We start from the raw sequence: 15,408 nt of genomic DNA on the forward strand, positions 1-15,408 counted from the left end.
AGGGCATGCTGGGCAGGCTGGTGTCTGTAAACTGTAATGGGATCTAAGGTGAAGGCTTGTCAAGGGTGGAGGAGCAAGGGATGCTGGGAGGCCCGGAAGAAGAGCTCACCGGGAGGGTGTGAAGGGCGGGGCTCGGAGAGGCAGGAGCGGGGTGGGTCATCCTGAGACACCAGGGACTTCCGGGGCAAATCAGGGAGCAGAGACTAAAGGACAGAAAGACCCATGAAGAGACAGGGCAGAAGGACAGGGACCCACAGGTGGGAGCAGAAAGATAGAGACAGAGTGTAGGACAGGGTTGGGGGCCGCAAACAGACACAGAGGTGCAGGAAGGTTCACACAGAAGGACACACAGCCCAAAAGGTAGGACCTGGGGCTAAATGAGATACAGACACAGCCTAGCAGTGAGACACCGCAGGGGACAGAGACAAGACAGAGGGTGTGAGAGGGGAGGGGAGGGCGTCAGGCAAGCCTGAGACTCAGAGACTCCAAACTTAGGCAAAGCTGGACAAAGGTGGAAACATAGCAAACAACTGAGTCAGGGGCCCCACCCAGGGAAAGAGACAGACAAGTGGGTAAATGAGAGACACCAGTCAGCCAAGGTGAGAAGCAGGCAGGTGAGTGAGGACAGAGGGGCTGAGGGAGTGGGCAAAAAATAAACAGCAGCTGGTACAAGAAGCGTGGGGAGGAGAGAGACAGCAAAACTCTGGAAAGAGAGAGAAAGCATGTCTGAGCTTCATCACAGGCCTCCAGAGGAGGAAGGGGCAGGGGAAGAAGCACACGCGGGAGAGACGCTTGCAAACTAGGAAAGGAAGAGCACCAACGAAGGAAACTGAGTGAGTGTCCTGGAGGAGCACAGGCAGAGATGGGGCGTGTGCCCGCTTGAGGGGACAAGCCCACACAAGGCACAGCCACCCTGAGACACTCAGGGATGCCGTGCGGGGGAGCAGAAGATCCCAGGGCCCCTCGAGCCCCCAGGAGCAGGGAGGAATGGGAGCGGAAAGGCCATGCAAGGTAACACAGATGTGGGGAGAGAGGACGGGGGCGGGAAGAGCGAGCCCAGCAAGGAAAAGCCAATGTGGACTGAAAGGCAGGGACGGCAGGGCAGTGGCTAAGGAGGGAGGGATGGAGGAGCCCGGTGCCCAGAGTGGATCGGGGGAGAGCAAAAAGTGACAGACGGAGGACAGCCTCAAGTCCTGGGGCGGAGGGAGGGAGGGGGCCAGGGGAGCACAGGCACAGCAGAGGCACAGAATGGAGAGACGTGGAAAGAGACCTGCCAAGGGAGCCTCAAAAGAGAGAGGCAAGAGACGCGGGGAGCGGGGAGCTCTGACAGAGAGAGAGGGCTATCCACAGAGACACGCTGAGAAAGGGCTGGGCTACAGCAAAGAAGAGAGAAGTTGGGCACAGTCTGCGAGAGGCCCAAGAGATACATGAAATGGAGACTCAAAAACAAAAAGACATTTCTAGGAGAAAGAGTCTGGATGGGATGGGGACAAGGCCCAGGGCAGGCAGAGGGGATGAGGCTCAGAGGGAGGAAGGAAGGAAGAGACAGAGAGAGAGAGAGAGAGAGAGAGAGAGAGAGTCGGTCTGGGCTGGGACCGGGACTGAGGCCGGGAGAAAGCAGGGGCAGACACATGCCAGGGGCCTGGGAAAAGTGAGCCCACAAGTAAGACACAGTCAGCCCCTTAGGACCCCAGAAAGCTGGGTGTCTGGAGCAGGGGTGGGCTGTGCACCCAGAAGGGGTGAGAAAAGGTCGAGGTGAATGGAGGCTGGGGAGATGGAGGCGCAGAGCAGGCCCCCGGTGGGGGAGGGTACTTGCCAGTTCGGGGAGCAGTGGGGGCCCTGCTAGGCGGCACTGAGCCCAGCCTTCCAGGACCCAGAACCCAGCCCAGTCCCCGCCTGCAGACACTCACGGATCCTGGTGGGACGGAGGGCTGGGCTCCCTCGAGGCCCGAGGAACGACAATGACAACGGGAGATGCTCTGGCGCTGGGTGGTGGTGTGGCTGGGGCGGGGGGGAGAGGGCAGTCCACAGGGCCCCCTCCCCCGCCGCCAGCGGTGGCCCCCAACTAATCCAAAACGGTGGCTCCCCAGGAGCAGGGAGGAAGGACAGGTGGAAGAGGAGAGGGCGGGCCAGGGAGGGGAGGAAGGGAAAAGGAGAAAATGGAGGAGAGAAGGGGAGAGAGGAGAGGGGGAAGGAGCAAATGGAGGGGAAGGAGGGAGGAAAGGAAGAGAGGAAGGTGAAAACAGAAGGGGGGGCACAGGCAAAGCCGGGGGAGGGGGAAGCCGGCCCGGGAAAGGGCCCCCGCCCCCTCCCCTAGCCCGGCCGGCCTGGGGGGGCCACAGGGGGCGAGGACAGGGTGGAAAAAAGGAAGCCGGCCATCAGGAAGAGTGGGGGAGGGGAGGGTCTGATTGGGGGGAGGGGGCCACCCCCTTCCCCCCTCCCCCCAGAGCCTTGGCCCTGCCCTGGATGAGGCAAGGGCCTGGAGTCCTCACGCCCTCAGCCCCCACGGGAAAAGCATGCTGGGGGCCAGGAGAGGCCCGGGAGTGGAGGGGCTGGAGAGGATGGGGTGCTGGGAGACCCGGAGAGGCTGAGAAGGGGGCCGACGAGGTGGAGAGATGGGGAGGAGGGAGAGGAGGAGAGGAGGAGTGAGGGGAGGAGGGAAGGGAGCAGGTGGAAGAAGAAGGCGGAGGAGGGTGGGGTGTCCCGGGGGCTCCCGGCGCAGGGCCTCGGCAGGAGGGCCTGGCCACAGACTCCTGGTCCCTTGCGAGCAGCAGCCGCTGCCGCTGCCACCAGCTCCAGTCCCTGGCTGGGCCTGCCTCCCGTTGCTGGCCGCCGCCACCGCCACCGCTGCCGCCACCGCTTGTCTCCCCTCCGAGGCCGCCGCCTGCCTGCCCGCCCGCCGCCCGCGCTGGGTCCTGGAGCGCAGGGGGGCGGGGTGGGGGGGAGAGGAGGGAGGGAGAGAGGCAGGCAGGGAGGAGGGCTGGCAGGAGGAAGGGAGGGAGGCAGGCAGAGAGCAAGGAGGGAGGGGAGTCGGGGGAGGGGGAGCCCGTATTGGCCGGGGCTGGGGGCCCCCGCGAGGAGAATGCTGATGAGAAGAAGGAGCTGCACTGGATGGAGGGCCCACCCCTGGCCACCCCCTCCACCACCCCATGCCACCGCCCTGCCCAGGAGCCCACAGAGATGAGAGGCGGGGAGACCTGGGGAGAAGGCCATGGAGATGGGGGAGAGGGCTACAGAGATGAAGAGAAATGCAGAGAGATGAAAGACAGCCATCAAGACCCAGAAAGGTGGACCAAGTCCCACAAACCCACAAGGACAAGGACAGGGAAAAGCCCAGAGATAAGAAGGCCCCAAGGAGACAAGGGAGCAGCCCACAGAGACATGAAAAAGGACCTCGGAGATAAGGGGCAGTTCATAAACACAGGCAGCTCCCCATGAAGGAAAAAAAAAGGGCAGAGGCCAGAGACACAAAGCACTTCCTTGGGTACAGGGAGCATCCACAGAAATGGGGACAAGGCAGCATACCACAGAGGCGGGGAGAGGGCCAGGGGAAGCTGGAGAAGGTCACAGACACTGGGAGGAGGCCCACAAACACCAGGGGACCCACAGACACATGGATGTGGCTCGCAGACACAAGAAGCCCACTGAGGCAGGAGCGACCAGCCACAGAGATGAGAGAGACTCCCCCCAAAATAGAAATAGCTCCCACAGAGGTGACGGGATGGATGGTGCGTGTGGGAATTCTCTGTAATGCATAGAGAAATCCTTGGGACACACAAAGATGAGTGGAAGGGAGCAGAGAGGCAGTGGGAAAGAGGGTGGGACAACAGGGCAGAGAGCTGGAGGGCAGAGCCAGGAGACTTCCTCCCTGGAACACTCTGCAGCCTCTCAGAGGGAGCTGAGCAGGGCAGGGGGATGGAAGACAGAGCAACCAGATCTTAGAATGGGGGTGGGTGGTGCACGGCTGGGTGGGGGTGAAATTTGGGGGAAAGGAACATGACAGTTGGCGCTGAAGGCTGAGCCCATGACTCACCACCACCCCCGATGCTCGTGATGGGGAGGAGACACTGACATACTCACGTGCAGCCCCCAGCACATGTGACCGCATGTCTTGAACACACAGCTGGCACATGGCAACTCTAGCACTACATGCCAGCCTAGCATGGGAAGCCCTCAGCAAGCTGGCATGTGGGACATCCTCAACATACATCTGACCCCAAAGGACCACCAACTTTGCCCTTACCTCCAGCCAGGCCTGAAAGCCCACACTCATACCGGCCTTTAGGCCTTTGCTTATGCAGGACCCTAATGTAGAACACCTATCCTCTTTAAATTCAACCTGTCCCAGAAGTCCTAGTCCCATGCTACTACCTCCAGAAACACTGATCCAGGCTTCAACTTACTCTTGTATCGTTTGAAGAAGAGGGACCTAATTGACCCAGTAAGTTGGGCAATCCAAGGTCCTAGCAGAAAGGGACCTGAGAAGTTAAGCTAGACCCTCAGATTTTTAAATGGGGAAAAGGAGGCCTTAGCAGAAGCAAGAACCCACCCAAGGTCACAGAGCCTGTCAAAGACTGAGCCTAGCTTCCACTTCTCTGGCTACCTGCCCCAGGTGATTCCACCCTAAGGGCAAACCCAGACTTCCTGGAGCAGATTTCGGCTAGCTTGAGCCTCACTGATTGCCACCAATGTCTTTCCTCTACTTTTTGCATCCATCCCCTCAACCTACAACCGCAGATTAGAGCCTGGGGGCCAAGAGTGTAGACCTTGGAGTCAACTGCTGGGTTGGAATCCTGGCTCTGTCTCTTCCGAATTATGGGAACTTGTACAAGTTATTTAACGTTCCTGAGCCTCAGTTTCTTTGTAAAGTCAGGCGAATAGTTTCTCCCTCATAGGAGTGTTGAGAGGATTAAACCGAATAATGCATGTAAAGCACTGAGCATAATACCTAGCACATCATGACACACCCAGGAGATGTTAGCTATTATTATTAGACTCCTGGAGATAATAATAAAAATAACTAACTCCTACGTAGATCTTACTCTGTGCCTCACAACAATCATGAGACAAGGGCTGTTATTATCCCCATTGCACAGATGAGAAATGGAGGCACAGGGCGGTTGACTTGCCCGAGGTCACAGCTAGGAAGTGGCAGGGCCAGGATCCCAATGCAGGCAGCATGGTTTAACCACATGGGTCTGGTGTTAAATGGAGTTTAATCTAGGGGAAAGTCAGAACGTCTACTTAGAGCCCAAACAGACACAGCAAAGCTGATGACTGAAGAGTCAGACCTGGGTCTTACTCCGTGTTCCATCCTCTAGCAGATTTCTGGCCTCAGGTAGGTAAATGACCCAACTCTGAGACTCAGTTTCCTCATCTGAGAATTGGATGGTGGTGAGGTATGAGAGATTGGACCAAGTGAATTTCTTGCAGCTCCCCCGTCTTTGGGTTCAGGGAGTAGCTCTGGAAACAGTTCTAACCGCACCAAACCTACTCACTTCCCAGGCCCTGAGTGCCGCAGAAGGTGAGTAGGGATGGCCACAGCCCCTTGGACACATTGGGCCCCACTGTCCTTGAGCTGTGCAGGGTCAGAGTCACCCTGTAAGGAAGAAAAATAGAGTCCGACAGGCTCACTTCATTCAGACTCTCACCCTAACCGTCCTTCAGGTCCTCTACCCCCACACTCGGTTTCTTCAAATTAAACTTTTTGTTCCTGCTTTTCCTTTACCTCCAATTCCCTCTCCTTGCTTTCCCTCTGACATTTCTCCTCCCTCCCTCCAAAAAAAAAAAAAAAAAAAAGTTCTCTTGGTTCCCTCGGTTTTTTTCTCCTTTCGTTCCTATTGCCTTCATTCCTCTTTTTAATAATAGTCTTGAGCATTGGTTTCCCTTTTCTCCCTTCATGTGATTGGTGTCACTTTCCCCTCTCCCATTCGCGCTGAGTGCTGTTTTACTTTTTCCCTTTGACCCCTGGGGGTTTCTGAGCCTCAACTCCCCGGCTCTAGCCCTACGGGCGTCGCGTGCCTCAATTTCCCAGACTTTCCCCCTCCCTGACGCGGACGCCAAATCCCGCCCGACGCCCCCAAGATGGCGGCCGCAGCCTCGCTCCGCCTCCTGACGTCATCACGCTGCCCTCCGCTCAGCGCTCCCCTCACGAGCCGTCAGAGGCGGAGTCGACGAGGAGGTGGAGGAGGAGTATCCTCCAGGGAGGTTTAAGGGGGCGGACATTATCAACCAGGGGGCCTGCCGGTGAGGGAACGTCGCTAGAGGATTGGTTGGGCTCTGCTGGGCTTCTCAACGCTCCGCGCTATTGGGCCAAGCCTCAGAGACATGAGCGTCGATTGGCTAACCGGTAAGGGACAGACGAGCGATGATTGGGCGCGTTCGGCCGTTCGCTCGGCGGCCGAGGAGGAAGGTGGGAGGGGCGTTGCTGAGGGTGGCTTAGGGCTAGAGCGAGGCTGCGGAGCAGGCGAGACGCGACGGCGGGAGCTAGAGAGACGTAGCGCTAGGGTGGCCGTGCAAGGGGAACCGTGGCCTGGGCCTGGGTCCGGGGCGTGCGAGACGGCGGAGGCGGGTGAGTGCAAGCGGGCGCGCTGAGGGCCGGCCCGGCTCCCCACCCTACCCCGCGGCCTTCTCTCCTCTCCCCGCCTGCGCACTGAGGGCCCGAGCGGGGCGCGCGCCGGGCGGTGAAGGCACAGCGGCACCAACGGCCGCCGGGGCACGCGGGTGGCGGGGCGGGGGCCGGGCCGGGCCGGGGCGGCGGGTGGGGAAGGGGTTTGAGTCTTGTGGCGGGGCTGAGGAGAGGCGGGGCTCGGGCTGGGGGCTGGGAGGGCCCGGGGCGGGAAGGGGAGGCTTTACAGCTGTCCTGGAGGAGAGCTTCGAGGCTCCATAGGGTGTTGGGGTAAAGGGACTTGGTAGGACGAGTCCAAGACCGCAGGGGCCAGGGCGGTTAGACGGCACTTGGGTTCCCGGTGAGGGGTTTAGGGAGTGAGAAAGGAGATAATTAAGTTAGCATGGGGAGAAAATGTAGTTATGCTTGGGTAGAATTAGGGCAGTGAATTGGTGTGAAAAGGTATTGGGAATCTCTCTAAGGAAGAGCTCTAGAGCTACGGGAGAGGTCCAGGTGTGAAGGATGGGGTTAAAAGTAATACGAAGAGACGTTAAAGCAATGTGTTTGGGGGGGAGTACCCTTCGAATGCGTTAAGAGTGGTATCTACGCAAAGAAGGGCCATGTTAGTAAGAAAAGGGTTTCTAGGTGTCTCTAGAATGCGCTGGGAGGAGGTCTTTTTTTTTTTTTTTTAAAGTACAGGTAATTAGGCCAAAGTGAAGATGGGATTTGGTTATTGGGGGTGGGGAATAGGGTGGCAAGAGATCTGTACGCTAAAAGGAGGGTAGGCTCTGGGTATTCCTGGAATGAGAATGAGGTGGTAGGTTGATAAGTTGGGGGTCTGGGTATCCCCAGAGAAGTAGGCTGGTGAGAGGGCTTTGGGTGTGAGGAAGAGGTGTCTGTCTACAGGATTAGGGTGGTGATGGGGGTTCTGCCTGAGAAGAATAGGGAGTCTGGGCATCTCTAAAGGAGATTTGGGCGGTGGGAAGGGTATGTGTGAAAGGAATTTAAGCCATTGTGAAGGGTCTGGATGTCCTTGGAGTCGGTTAGAGTCTGTGGGGATCTTTTTCTGAAAAAGAGGAGTTAAGCTGATATAAAGAGGGCTTCTGAGCGTCCCTGGAATGGGTTAGGGTGGGGTTGGGTCTTTTTGCAAATGAGAAGAGGTTAAGTTAATAATGTGAGGGAGGGTCTGGGTATCCCTGGAATGGCTTAGGGTATATGGGTGTATAAAGGGTTTAAGACAATATGGAGAAGGTATCTGGGCATCCTCAGAATGGGTTAGGGTGGGCCTGTTTTGCAAAGAAGAGGCACTTAGGTTGATATGAAGAGAGGGCGTGGGTAGCCCCGAATGACATGGGGTGGTTGTATTGAAGCAGAGAGGTTTAAGTCAATGTGAAGGGGGGATCTGGGGACCCCAGAAGGGGTTAGAATTGTAGATTTGGTCTTGGAACAAGGAAGAAGTGATTAACGTGAAGTGTCTGGATACCCTGGAGGCATGAGTTAGAGTGGTGGGACAGGTCTAGATAGGAAGAAAGGATTAGGCTTTTGTGAAGATGGGTCTGGGTATTCTGGATGGGGAGGTTAGGGTTGTGGGAGAAGGCCTTGATTTGTAGAGGATGTTAAGTAGTTTAAGGGGAGGGTTGGGTATCAGGAAGTTAAGGTGGGGAAGGTCTGAGTGTGGGGATAGGTTAGTATGAGAAAATTTGACTGGATAATTGGATATGAGGAATCTGGGCATCATAGGAAGAGAGTTAGTGGGTAGCAGGGGTTGTGTGTAAAGGAAGAGGGATTGTACCACGTGAGGGTACTGGAAGTGAAGTGGTGGGGCGTTGGGACAGCTTGAATAGTCTGGGTGTAAAAAGAGGTCCGAGAACCTGGGAGAAGGAGCTGAGGCCCTGGGAAGAGTGTGGCTGGGAGAAATGGGCAGTTAAGGCCTATGTGAGGTTTCACCTGGGTACCTTGGAGAGGGAATGGGGTAGTGTGAGTTCATTAGGAGAGGAGACAGGTTCCTGTCGATGGGCGGGACTGTGGGGCCTGCTGGGAGGCATAGAAGATCAGGAGATTGGACAGGTTACAAGGATCTGGTGGGTGGAGTTTGGTTCCAGTAGATTCAGAGGTGAGATTTGGGGTAGATTCTGGGGAAGGGAATGCTGGGAAGATTTTTATGTTTGGTGTTTTTGTTTTATGTTCAGGGGAGGAAGGATTGTTAGGGAAGGAGGTAGGATTAGAAAAGTCAAAAGAAGTTAGAGGGGGAAATAGATCTAAGGCTTTGGGAGGTGGGAGTGATAAAGGGAAGAATTATCACTGGGAAAGACTGAGGAAAGTGGCTTAACTGGTTTGTTCCCACTCTCCCCTCTCCCAGCCCAGGGCCTTGCCGCTGCCATGACTGAGGAGTCAGAGGAAACAGTCCTGTACATTGAACACCGCTATGTCTGCTCCGAGTGCAACCAGCTCTATGGATCCCTGGAGGAGGTGCTCATGCATCAGAACTCCCACGTGCCGCAGCAGCACTTTGAGCTGGTGGGTGTGGCTGACCCTGGAGTCACTGTGGCCACAGAGGCAGCTTCGAGCACGGGTCTCTATCAGACTCTAGTGCAGGAGAGCCAATACCAATGCCTGGAGTGTGGTCAGCTGCTCATGTCACCCAGCCAGCTCTTGGAGCACCAGGAGCTGCACCTGAAGATGATGGTACCCCAGGAGGCAGTGCCAGCTGAGCCACCACCCAAGGCACCCCCACTGAGCTCCAGCACCATCCACTACGAGTGTGTGGATTGCAAGGCTCTCTTTGCCAGCCAGGAGCTCTGGCTGAACCACAGGCAGATGCATCTCCGGGCAACACCTACCAAGGCTCCTGCCCCAGTGGTCCTGGGGTCCCCAGTTGTCCTAGGGTCCCCCATGGGCCAGGCCCGTGTGGCTGTGGAGCACTCATACCGAAAAGCAGAAGAGGGTGGGGAAGGGGCAGCTGTCCCGTCTGCAGCTGCCACCACCACTGAGGTGGTGACTGAGGTGGAGCTGCTCCTCTACAAGTGCTCTGAGTGCTCCCAGCTCTTCCAGCTGCCGGCCGACTTTCTGGAGCACCAGGCAACTCACTTTTCTGCTCCTGTCCCAGAGTCTGAGGAGCCTGCCTTACAGCAGGAAACGCTGACCTCATCACCTGCAGAGGCACCTGTGTGTCAACCTGACCCCTTGCCAGCCTCTGACCACAGTTACGAGCTGCGCAACGGTGAAGCCATTGGGCGCGATCGCCGGGGGCGCAGGGCCCGGAGGAACAACAGTGGAGAGCCAGGTGGGGCAGCCACACAGGAGCTCTTTTGCTCAGCCTGTGACCAGCTCTTTCTCTCACCCCACCAGCTACAGCAGCACCTGCGGAGTCACCGGGAGGGCGTCTTTAAGTGTCCCCTGTGCAGTCGTGTCTTCCCTAGCCCTTCCAGTCTAGACCAGCACCTTGGAGACCACAGCAGTGAGTCGCACTTCCTGTGTGTAGACTGTGGCCTGGCCTTTGGCACAGAGGCCCTCCTCTTGGCCCACCGGCGAGCCCACACCCCAAACCCTCTGCATTCGTGTCCCTGTGGAAAGACCTTTGTCAATCTCACCAAGTTCCTTTATCACCGGCGTACCCATGGGGCAGGGGGTGTCCCTCTGCCCACGACACCAGTCCCACCAGAGGAGCCTGTCATCGGTTTCCCTGAGCCAGCCCCAGCAGAGACTGGAGAGCCAGAGGCCCCTGAGCCCCCTGTGTCTGAGGAGAGCTCAGCAGGGCCTGCTGCCCCAGGCACCTACCGCTGCCTCCTGTGCAGCCGTGAATTTGGCAAGGCATTGCAGCTGACCCGACACCAGCGTTTTGTGCACCGGCTGGAGCGGCGCCATAAGTGCAGCATCTGTGGCAAGATGTTCAAGAAGAAGTCTCATGTGCGTAACCACCTGCGCACACACACTGGGGAACGGCCCTTCCCCTGCCCTGACTGCTCCAAGCCCTTCAACTCACCTGCCAATCTGGCCCGCCACCGGCTCACACACACAGGGGAGCGGCCCTACCGCTGTGGGGACTGTGGCAAGGCCTTCACGCAAAGCTCAACGCTAAGGCAGCATCGCCTAGTGCACGCCCAACACTTCCCCTACCGCTGTCAGGAATGTGGGGTGCGTTTTCACCGCCCTTACCGCCTGCTCATGCACCGCTACCACCACACGGGCGAGTACCCATACAAGTGTCGCGAGTGCCCTCGCTCATTCTTGCTGCGCCGGCTGCTGGAGGTCCACCAGCTCGTGGTTCACGCAGGGCGCCAGCCCCACCGCTGCCCATCCTGTGGGGCTGCTTTCCCCTCCTCGCTGCGGCTCTGTGAGCACCGCTGTGCAGCTGCAGCTGCGCAGGCCCCACGGCGCTTTGAGTGTGGCACCTGTGGCAAGAAAGTGGGCTCAGCTGCACGGCTGCAGGCACATGAGGCGGCTCATGCAGCTGCTGGGCCTGGAGAGGTCCTGGCTAAGGAGCCCCCAGCCCCGCGGGCCCCGAGGGCCACTCGCACACCAGGTGCCTCCCCAGCGGCCCTTGGAGGCACTGCCACAGCAGCCCCTGCAGCCCCTGCCCGGCGCCGGGGTCTGGAATGCAGCGAGTGCAAGAAGCTGTTCAGCACAGAGACATCACTACAGGTACACCGGCGCATCCACACAGGTGAGCGGCCATACCCATGTCCGGACTGCGGTAAAGCCTTCCGTCAGAGCACCCACCTGAAAGACCACCGGCGCCTGCACACAGGTGAGCGGCCCTTTGCCTGTGAAGTGTGTGGCAAGGCCTTTGCCATCTCCATGCGCCTGGCAGAACATCGCCGCATCCACACAGGTGAACGGCCCTACTCCTGCCCCGAGTGTGGCAAGAGCTACCGCTCCTTCTCCAACCTCTGGAAGCACCGCAAGACCCACCAGCAGCAGCATCAGGCAGCTGTGCGGCAGCAGCTGGCAGAGGCAGAGGCTGCCGTCGGCCTGGCTGTGATGGAGACTGCAGTGGAGGCGCTGCCGCTGGTGGAGGCCATTGAGATCTACCCTCTGGCTGAAGCCGAGGGGGTCCAGATCAGTGGCTGACCCTGCCCTGTTTTCCCCTTCAGCACCACCATGCCCTGGTGCTGAAGGCCTTCCGACATCCCCTTAAACTCTGTACAGACTGTGCCCCTTCCCCGTCCTGTCCCTGCCACCGTGTAAGTTCTGTAATTGGATCTATTCTCCCTTCTGAGGTGGAGGTACTTTGGGGTCCTTGATATGCATAAAGGTACTCCCCCTACCTTCCACCTTTTAGCACTGGTGACCCCAAAGTGAAACCATCAATAAACACTGAGTTGGACATTATGAGCTGTTGTCAGGCTCAGCTGTGTAGGGTGGAATTTGAGGAGTCGTGAGGCCCGGTACTGGGTCTGACTTCTCATGGCTGCATCACCAGCACTCAGAACGGGGCCTGGGGATTAGTAGGCGCTCGGTAAACATGTGCTGGACTGAAGAGAAGGACCTGGCATCCTCCACAGGCATGGCTCTCAGAACAGGGACTTCACTCTGGTGCTGGAGGGAGGCAGCATGGCTTTCTTGCCACTAGAGGTCCCCACATCCCCGTGGAAAAGCTCGAAGCTATTTCTGGTGGTTGCAGGAACATAATCAGAGATCAGATTCTTAGCACCCCTGTCCCTCACTTTTGGCCTGATGTGGGCTGTGTCTCCCAAGGCCGGCTGGCTTTCTCACTGGATGCCTGAGGGCAAATGCAAGCATGATCTGTGGGGCAGTAGAGGAGGGTAGCCCTTGGGCCAGACCCAGCTGTGGGATTAGAGAAGATTCTGACTAATCTGTGCCTGGGGGTAGGAAGCCTCTTAAAGGGAGGTGCCTTGAAGGCCTCCCCCCCCCCCAAGGAATTGGACTTTGGCTTAACTAACAAATTTTTGGGGGGCGGGGGATCATTGGGGTGGCTGGCCAATGTTTGAACATCTACTTAATCTCAAGTTCCTTCCTACATTATTTTGAATAGTATTCATGCTGATCCTGTGAGAACATTTTGCAGGGAAGGAATCTGCAGTCAGAAACATTGAGATGACTTGACCAAGGTCAAATTCAACCCAGTCAGGGCAGAGCTGGAATTTAAGCCTAGTTTCATATGTTCTAATCACCTGGTGCTTTCCTCTCCACTCTGCTGCCTTCTGCATACTTGGGAGAGGGTGGTGAAAACAGGAGATGGGGAATGTGTGACTGGTGGAAATGCTGAGTTGCTGGGCTAGCCTTGCCTCTAAGACCTCCGCCCGCCCCCCAGATTGCTCTAGGTCCTTTTCTTGGAAAGAACTCTTATTCAGAACCCCAATAAGTCAGAGGTAAAAGGGAAGCTATTTATTTTGAAACTCTGGGAAAGGGAGGCCCAAGAACTGCCCTCAGAGTCAACTCCCTTTGGGGCCTTTAGCCCTCTGCAGGCAACAGGCCTCTAGGACATAGTTTGAAAATCACTGATTTGACCTGTTGCTCAGATGAGAAGGGGGCTAGAAGTCAGGTCTCCTAACTCTACTACAATATGCTTATTTTAATAATTTTTTTAAAAAGAAAAAGCACCCATTTGATGTCCTAACAGCTCCTATGAAGAGCAAATCTCTATTAAGCAGTTGTTTCTCACTAGGGGGTGTTGATCGTGGACACCATCTTTCGGTTACTGTATACCCTGCAGAAAGGACTTGAGCCATTGTAGCCCAGTGTGTCGGTCCCCCTAATCCCCAGGTAAAGTCATAAGTGCTTTCAACAATTGGAGCAGTCATCCTTAAAAAACCAGATAAAAATCAGGCCAAATCAAGAAAAGGGACAAGAATGGAGAAAAAAACCTGAGGGTGCTGGTTAACCAGATGTTCTCAGCAGAAAAGAATGGCTCTGTGACAGTGGTTGGCTATACTTCACCCATTTTGGGTGTTCTTTTTGGGAGCCTCAGATGAAAGTTTTAGACTCCTACCCTGAGAAAAGTTTATGTGTACAAACATGTTTATGAACAAGTTCGGGGGATTCATTGTTCTCTCTCACCCCACTGAAACTTGGATGGTCCTCAGTTGAACTGTGGTCCTAAAAAAGATAGCACAATAGCGCTAATCACTTGTTGGATGCTGGTGTTCAGGTTGGACGGTTCCCCAATTTTAATGTGTGTGAGGCAGTCCCCCTCCAAGACTCCGATCCAGCAGGCCTATCTGGGATAAGACTCAGGATTCTGCACTGTGCACACATACCAATCCTGATGAAGGTGGGGCTTGTATTGCCTGTTTTTAGCTGAAATGGAAGTTGCACAAGCCAAAGTAGTCAAGAGGACAGAACTCTGGTCACCTAGTGTCCAATACAGGTTGGTGTTTGTGTTTTTTGTTTGTTTGTTTGTTTGTTTTCTTAAGAGATGGGGTCTTGCTCTGTGCAGTGGCAGATCATAGCTGACTGCAGCCTTGAACTCCTGGGCTCAAGTGATCCTCCTGCCTCAGGCTACTGAGCAGCTGGCACTACAATGTGCACCACCACTTACGACTAATTTTTTATTTTATAGAGACAGGATGTCTCACCATGTTGCCCAGGATGGTCTCCAACTCTTGGCCTCAAGCAATCCTCCTCACGTCAGCCTCCCAAAGTGCTGAGATTACAGGCATGAGCCACTGTGCCAATATGTTGTTAACCTGAGGAATCTTGACGAGGTTGGGCACAGAAAGCAGTTGAGCACACTCACCAGGCTACAGGTGGACGTGGAGTTAAGGCTTCAGGACAAGTGGTGAGCTCCACAGTGCTCTCAGGTGTGCCATCTGCTTGTCACAAGATGGCCTGGATGACAAGGAACTTCAGGGTCTGTGTGGTTTTGACTGCACCACCCTGAAGGCAGTAGGTTTGATTGAATAATTTTCCTCTGTGTACTATCCTGAAGCTCCATCCCTACTGCCTTATCTTGAGAATTGGGGAGGTGCTTTTTCTTGCAATCTTGCCAAAATGATGCATGCAGCGCTAACTTCTTATCTTAATTATCAAACCCATCTCCCACTCTCTTCCTTTCTCCTGTGCCTCCATCCGCACAGCCTTCACTATTTAATTTGCAGGATCCTAGCACCTGTGTGCCAGCATACATAAGAGGATGGAACAGTGACAAGGAAACACAGTGGTTTCTCAGTATAGTTTCATTAATACCATTTCTGATTTTCAATGGTAAGGGCTGGGGCAGGGGTCAATCCATGGCATGGAGGTCTATGAAACTGTTGTTAGTGCCAAATGACTTAGTCAAGATGTGCACAATAATTTGAATAAGAGTTAACTCTGCTTTAAAAAGGAAAGGGGGTGGTGTGTACATCGCACCACCAGACAACTTTGCAGTCAACTCTGGTTTTACAGGGTCTTTTTAGTCCTCTGGGGAACCATCCATGAGTGAAGATGGGAAAGTACTTGCCGGTACTTGCTGGTCTCCTGGTTTTCTCATAGTTCTTCCATATTTATGGAAGAAAGTGCTCGAAAGCTGTCCTAAGCTCTTTACTTACACCATCATCTTATATAATTCTTACAACCCTGTGAGGTGTAGGTACTATCCCTGTTTTACAGATAGGACACTGAAGGTTACATATCTATAAAATGGCAGAACTGAGATTTGAATTCAGGAATTTGAATTTGTCCTAAGTTCCAATACTTGGCTTTTTGATTGTTGAGAGAACTTGTTTGGAGGCATCTGCTTCCGAACATTCACTATTTGAACAGAAGTAACCACCATACCCCAGCACATACATCCCCCTCCGCATCTGCTGATTTCCTCAGTGCTTCCCAGGAAAGAGGAGACCAAGGGAGAGCAGGCA

At 55.5% G+C, this 15,408-nt stretch overlaps 2 protein-coding genes across 2 annotated transcripts in view; one reads left to right on the top strand and one right to left on the bottom strand.

The window, feature by feature from the left end:
* GRIK5 (glutamate ionotropic receptor kainate type subunit 5) overlaps window positions 1-2,926 on the bottom strand; it is a 53,848-nt gene extending 50,922 nt beyond the window's left edge. The window contains exon 1 of the mRNA XM_069458335.1: window positions 1,911-2,926. The gene's annotated coding sequence lies outside the window, so the exon portion shown is untranslated. The remainder of the gene's footprint in view (window positions 1-1,910) is intronic.
* Window positions 2,927-6,446: 3,520 nt separating this feature from the next.
* On the top strand, window positions 6,447-11,931 carry ZNF574 (zinc finger protein 574). The gene is made up of 2 exons (XM_069458337.1): window positions 6,447-6,571; window positions 8,967-11,931. Exon 2 carries the CDS (start codon window positions 8,987-8,989, stop codon window positions 11,675-11,677), a length of 2,691 nt encoding a protein of 896 aa, XP_069314438.1. The 5' UTR covers window positions 6,447-6,571; window positions 8,967-8,986; the 3' UTR covers window positions 11,678-11,931.
* Window positions 11,932-15,408: the final 3,477 nt, after the last annotated feature.

This window comes from Eulemur rufifrons, chromosome 24 (genome assembly GCF_041146395.1).
Source record: "Eulemur rufifrons isolate Redbay chromosome 24, OSU_ERuf_1, whole genome shotgun sequence".
Lineage (NCBI taxonomy): Eukaryota > Metazoa > Chordata > Mammalia > Primates > Lemuridae > Eulemur > Eulemur rufifrons.

Bases quoted from the DNA above. Each gene is read 5' to 3' on its own strand.
- ZNF574 (XM_069458337.1), top strand. From the start codon at position 8,987: ATGACTGAGGAGTCAGAGGAAACAGTCCTGTACATTGAACACCGCTAT.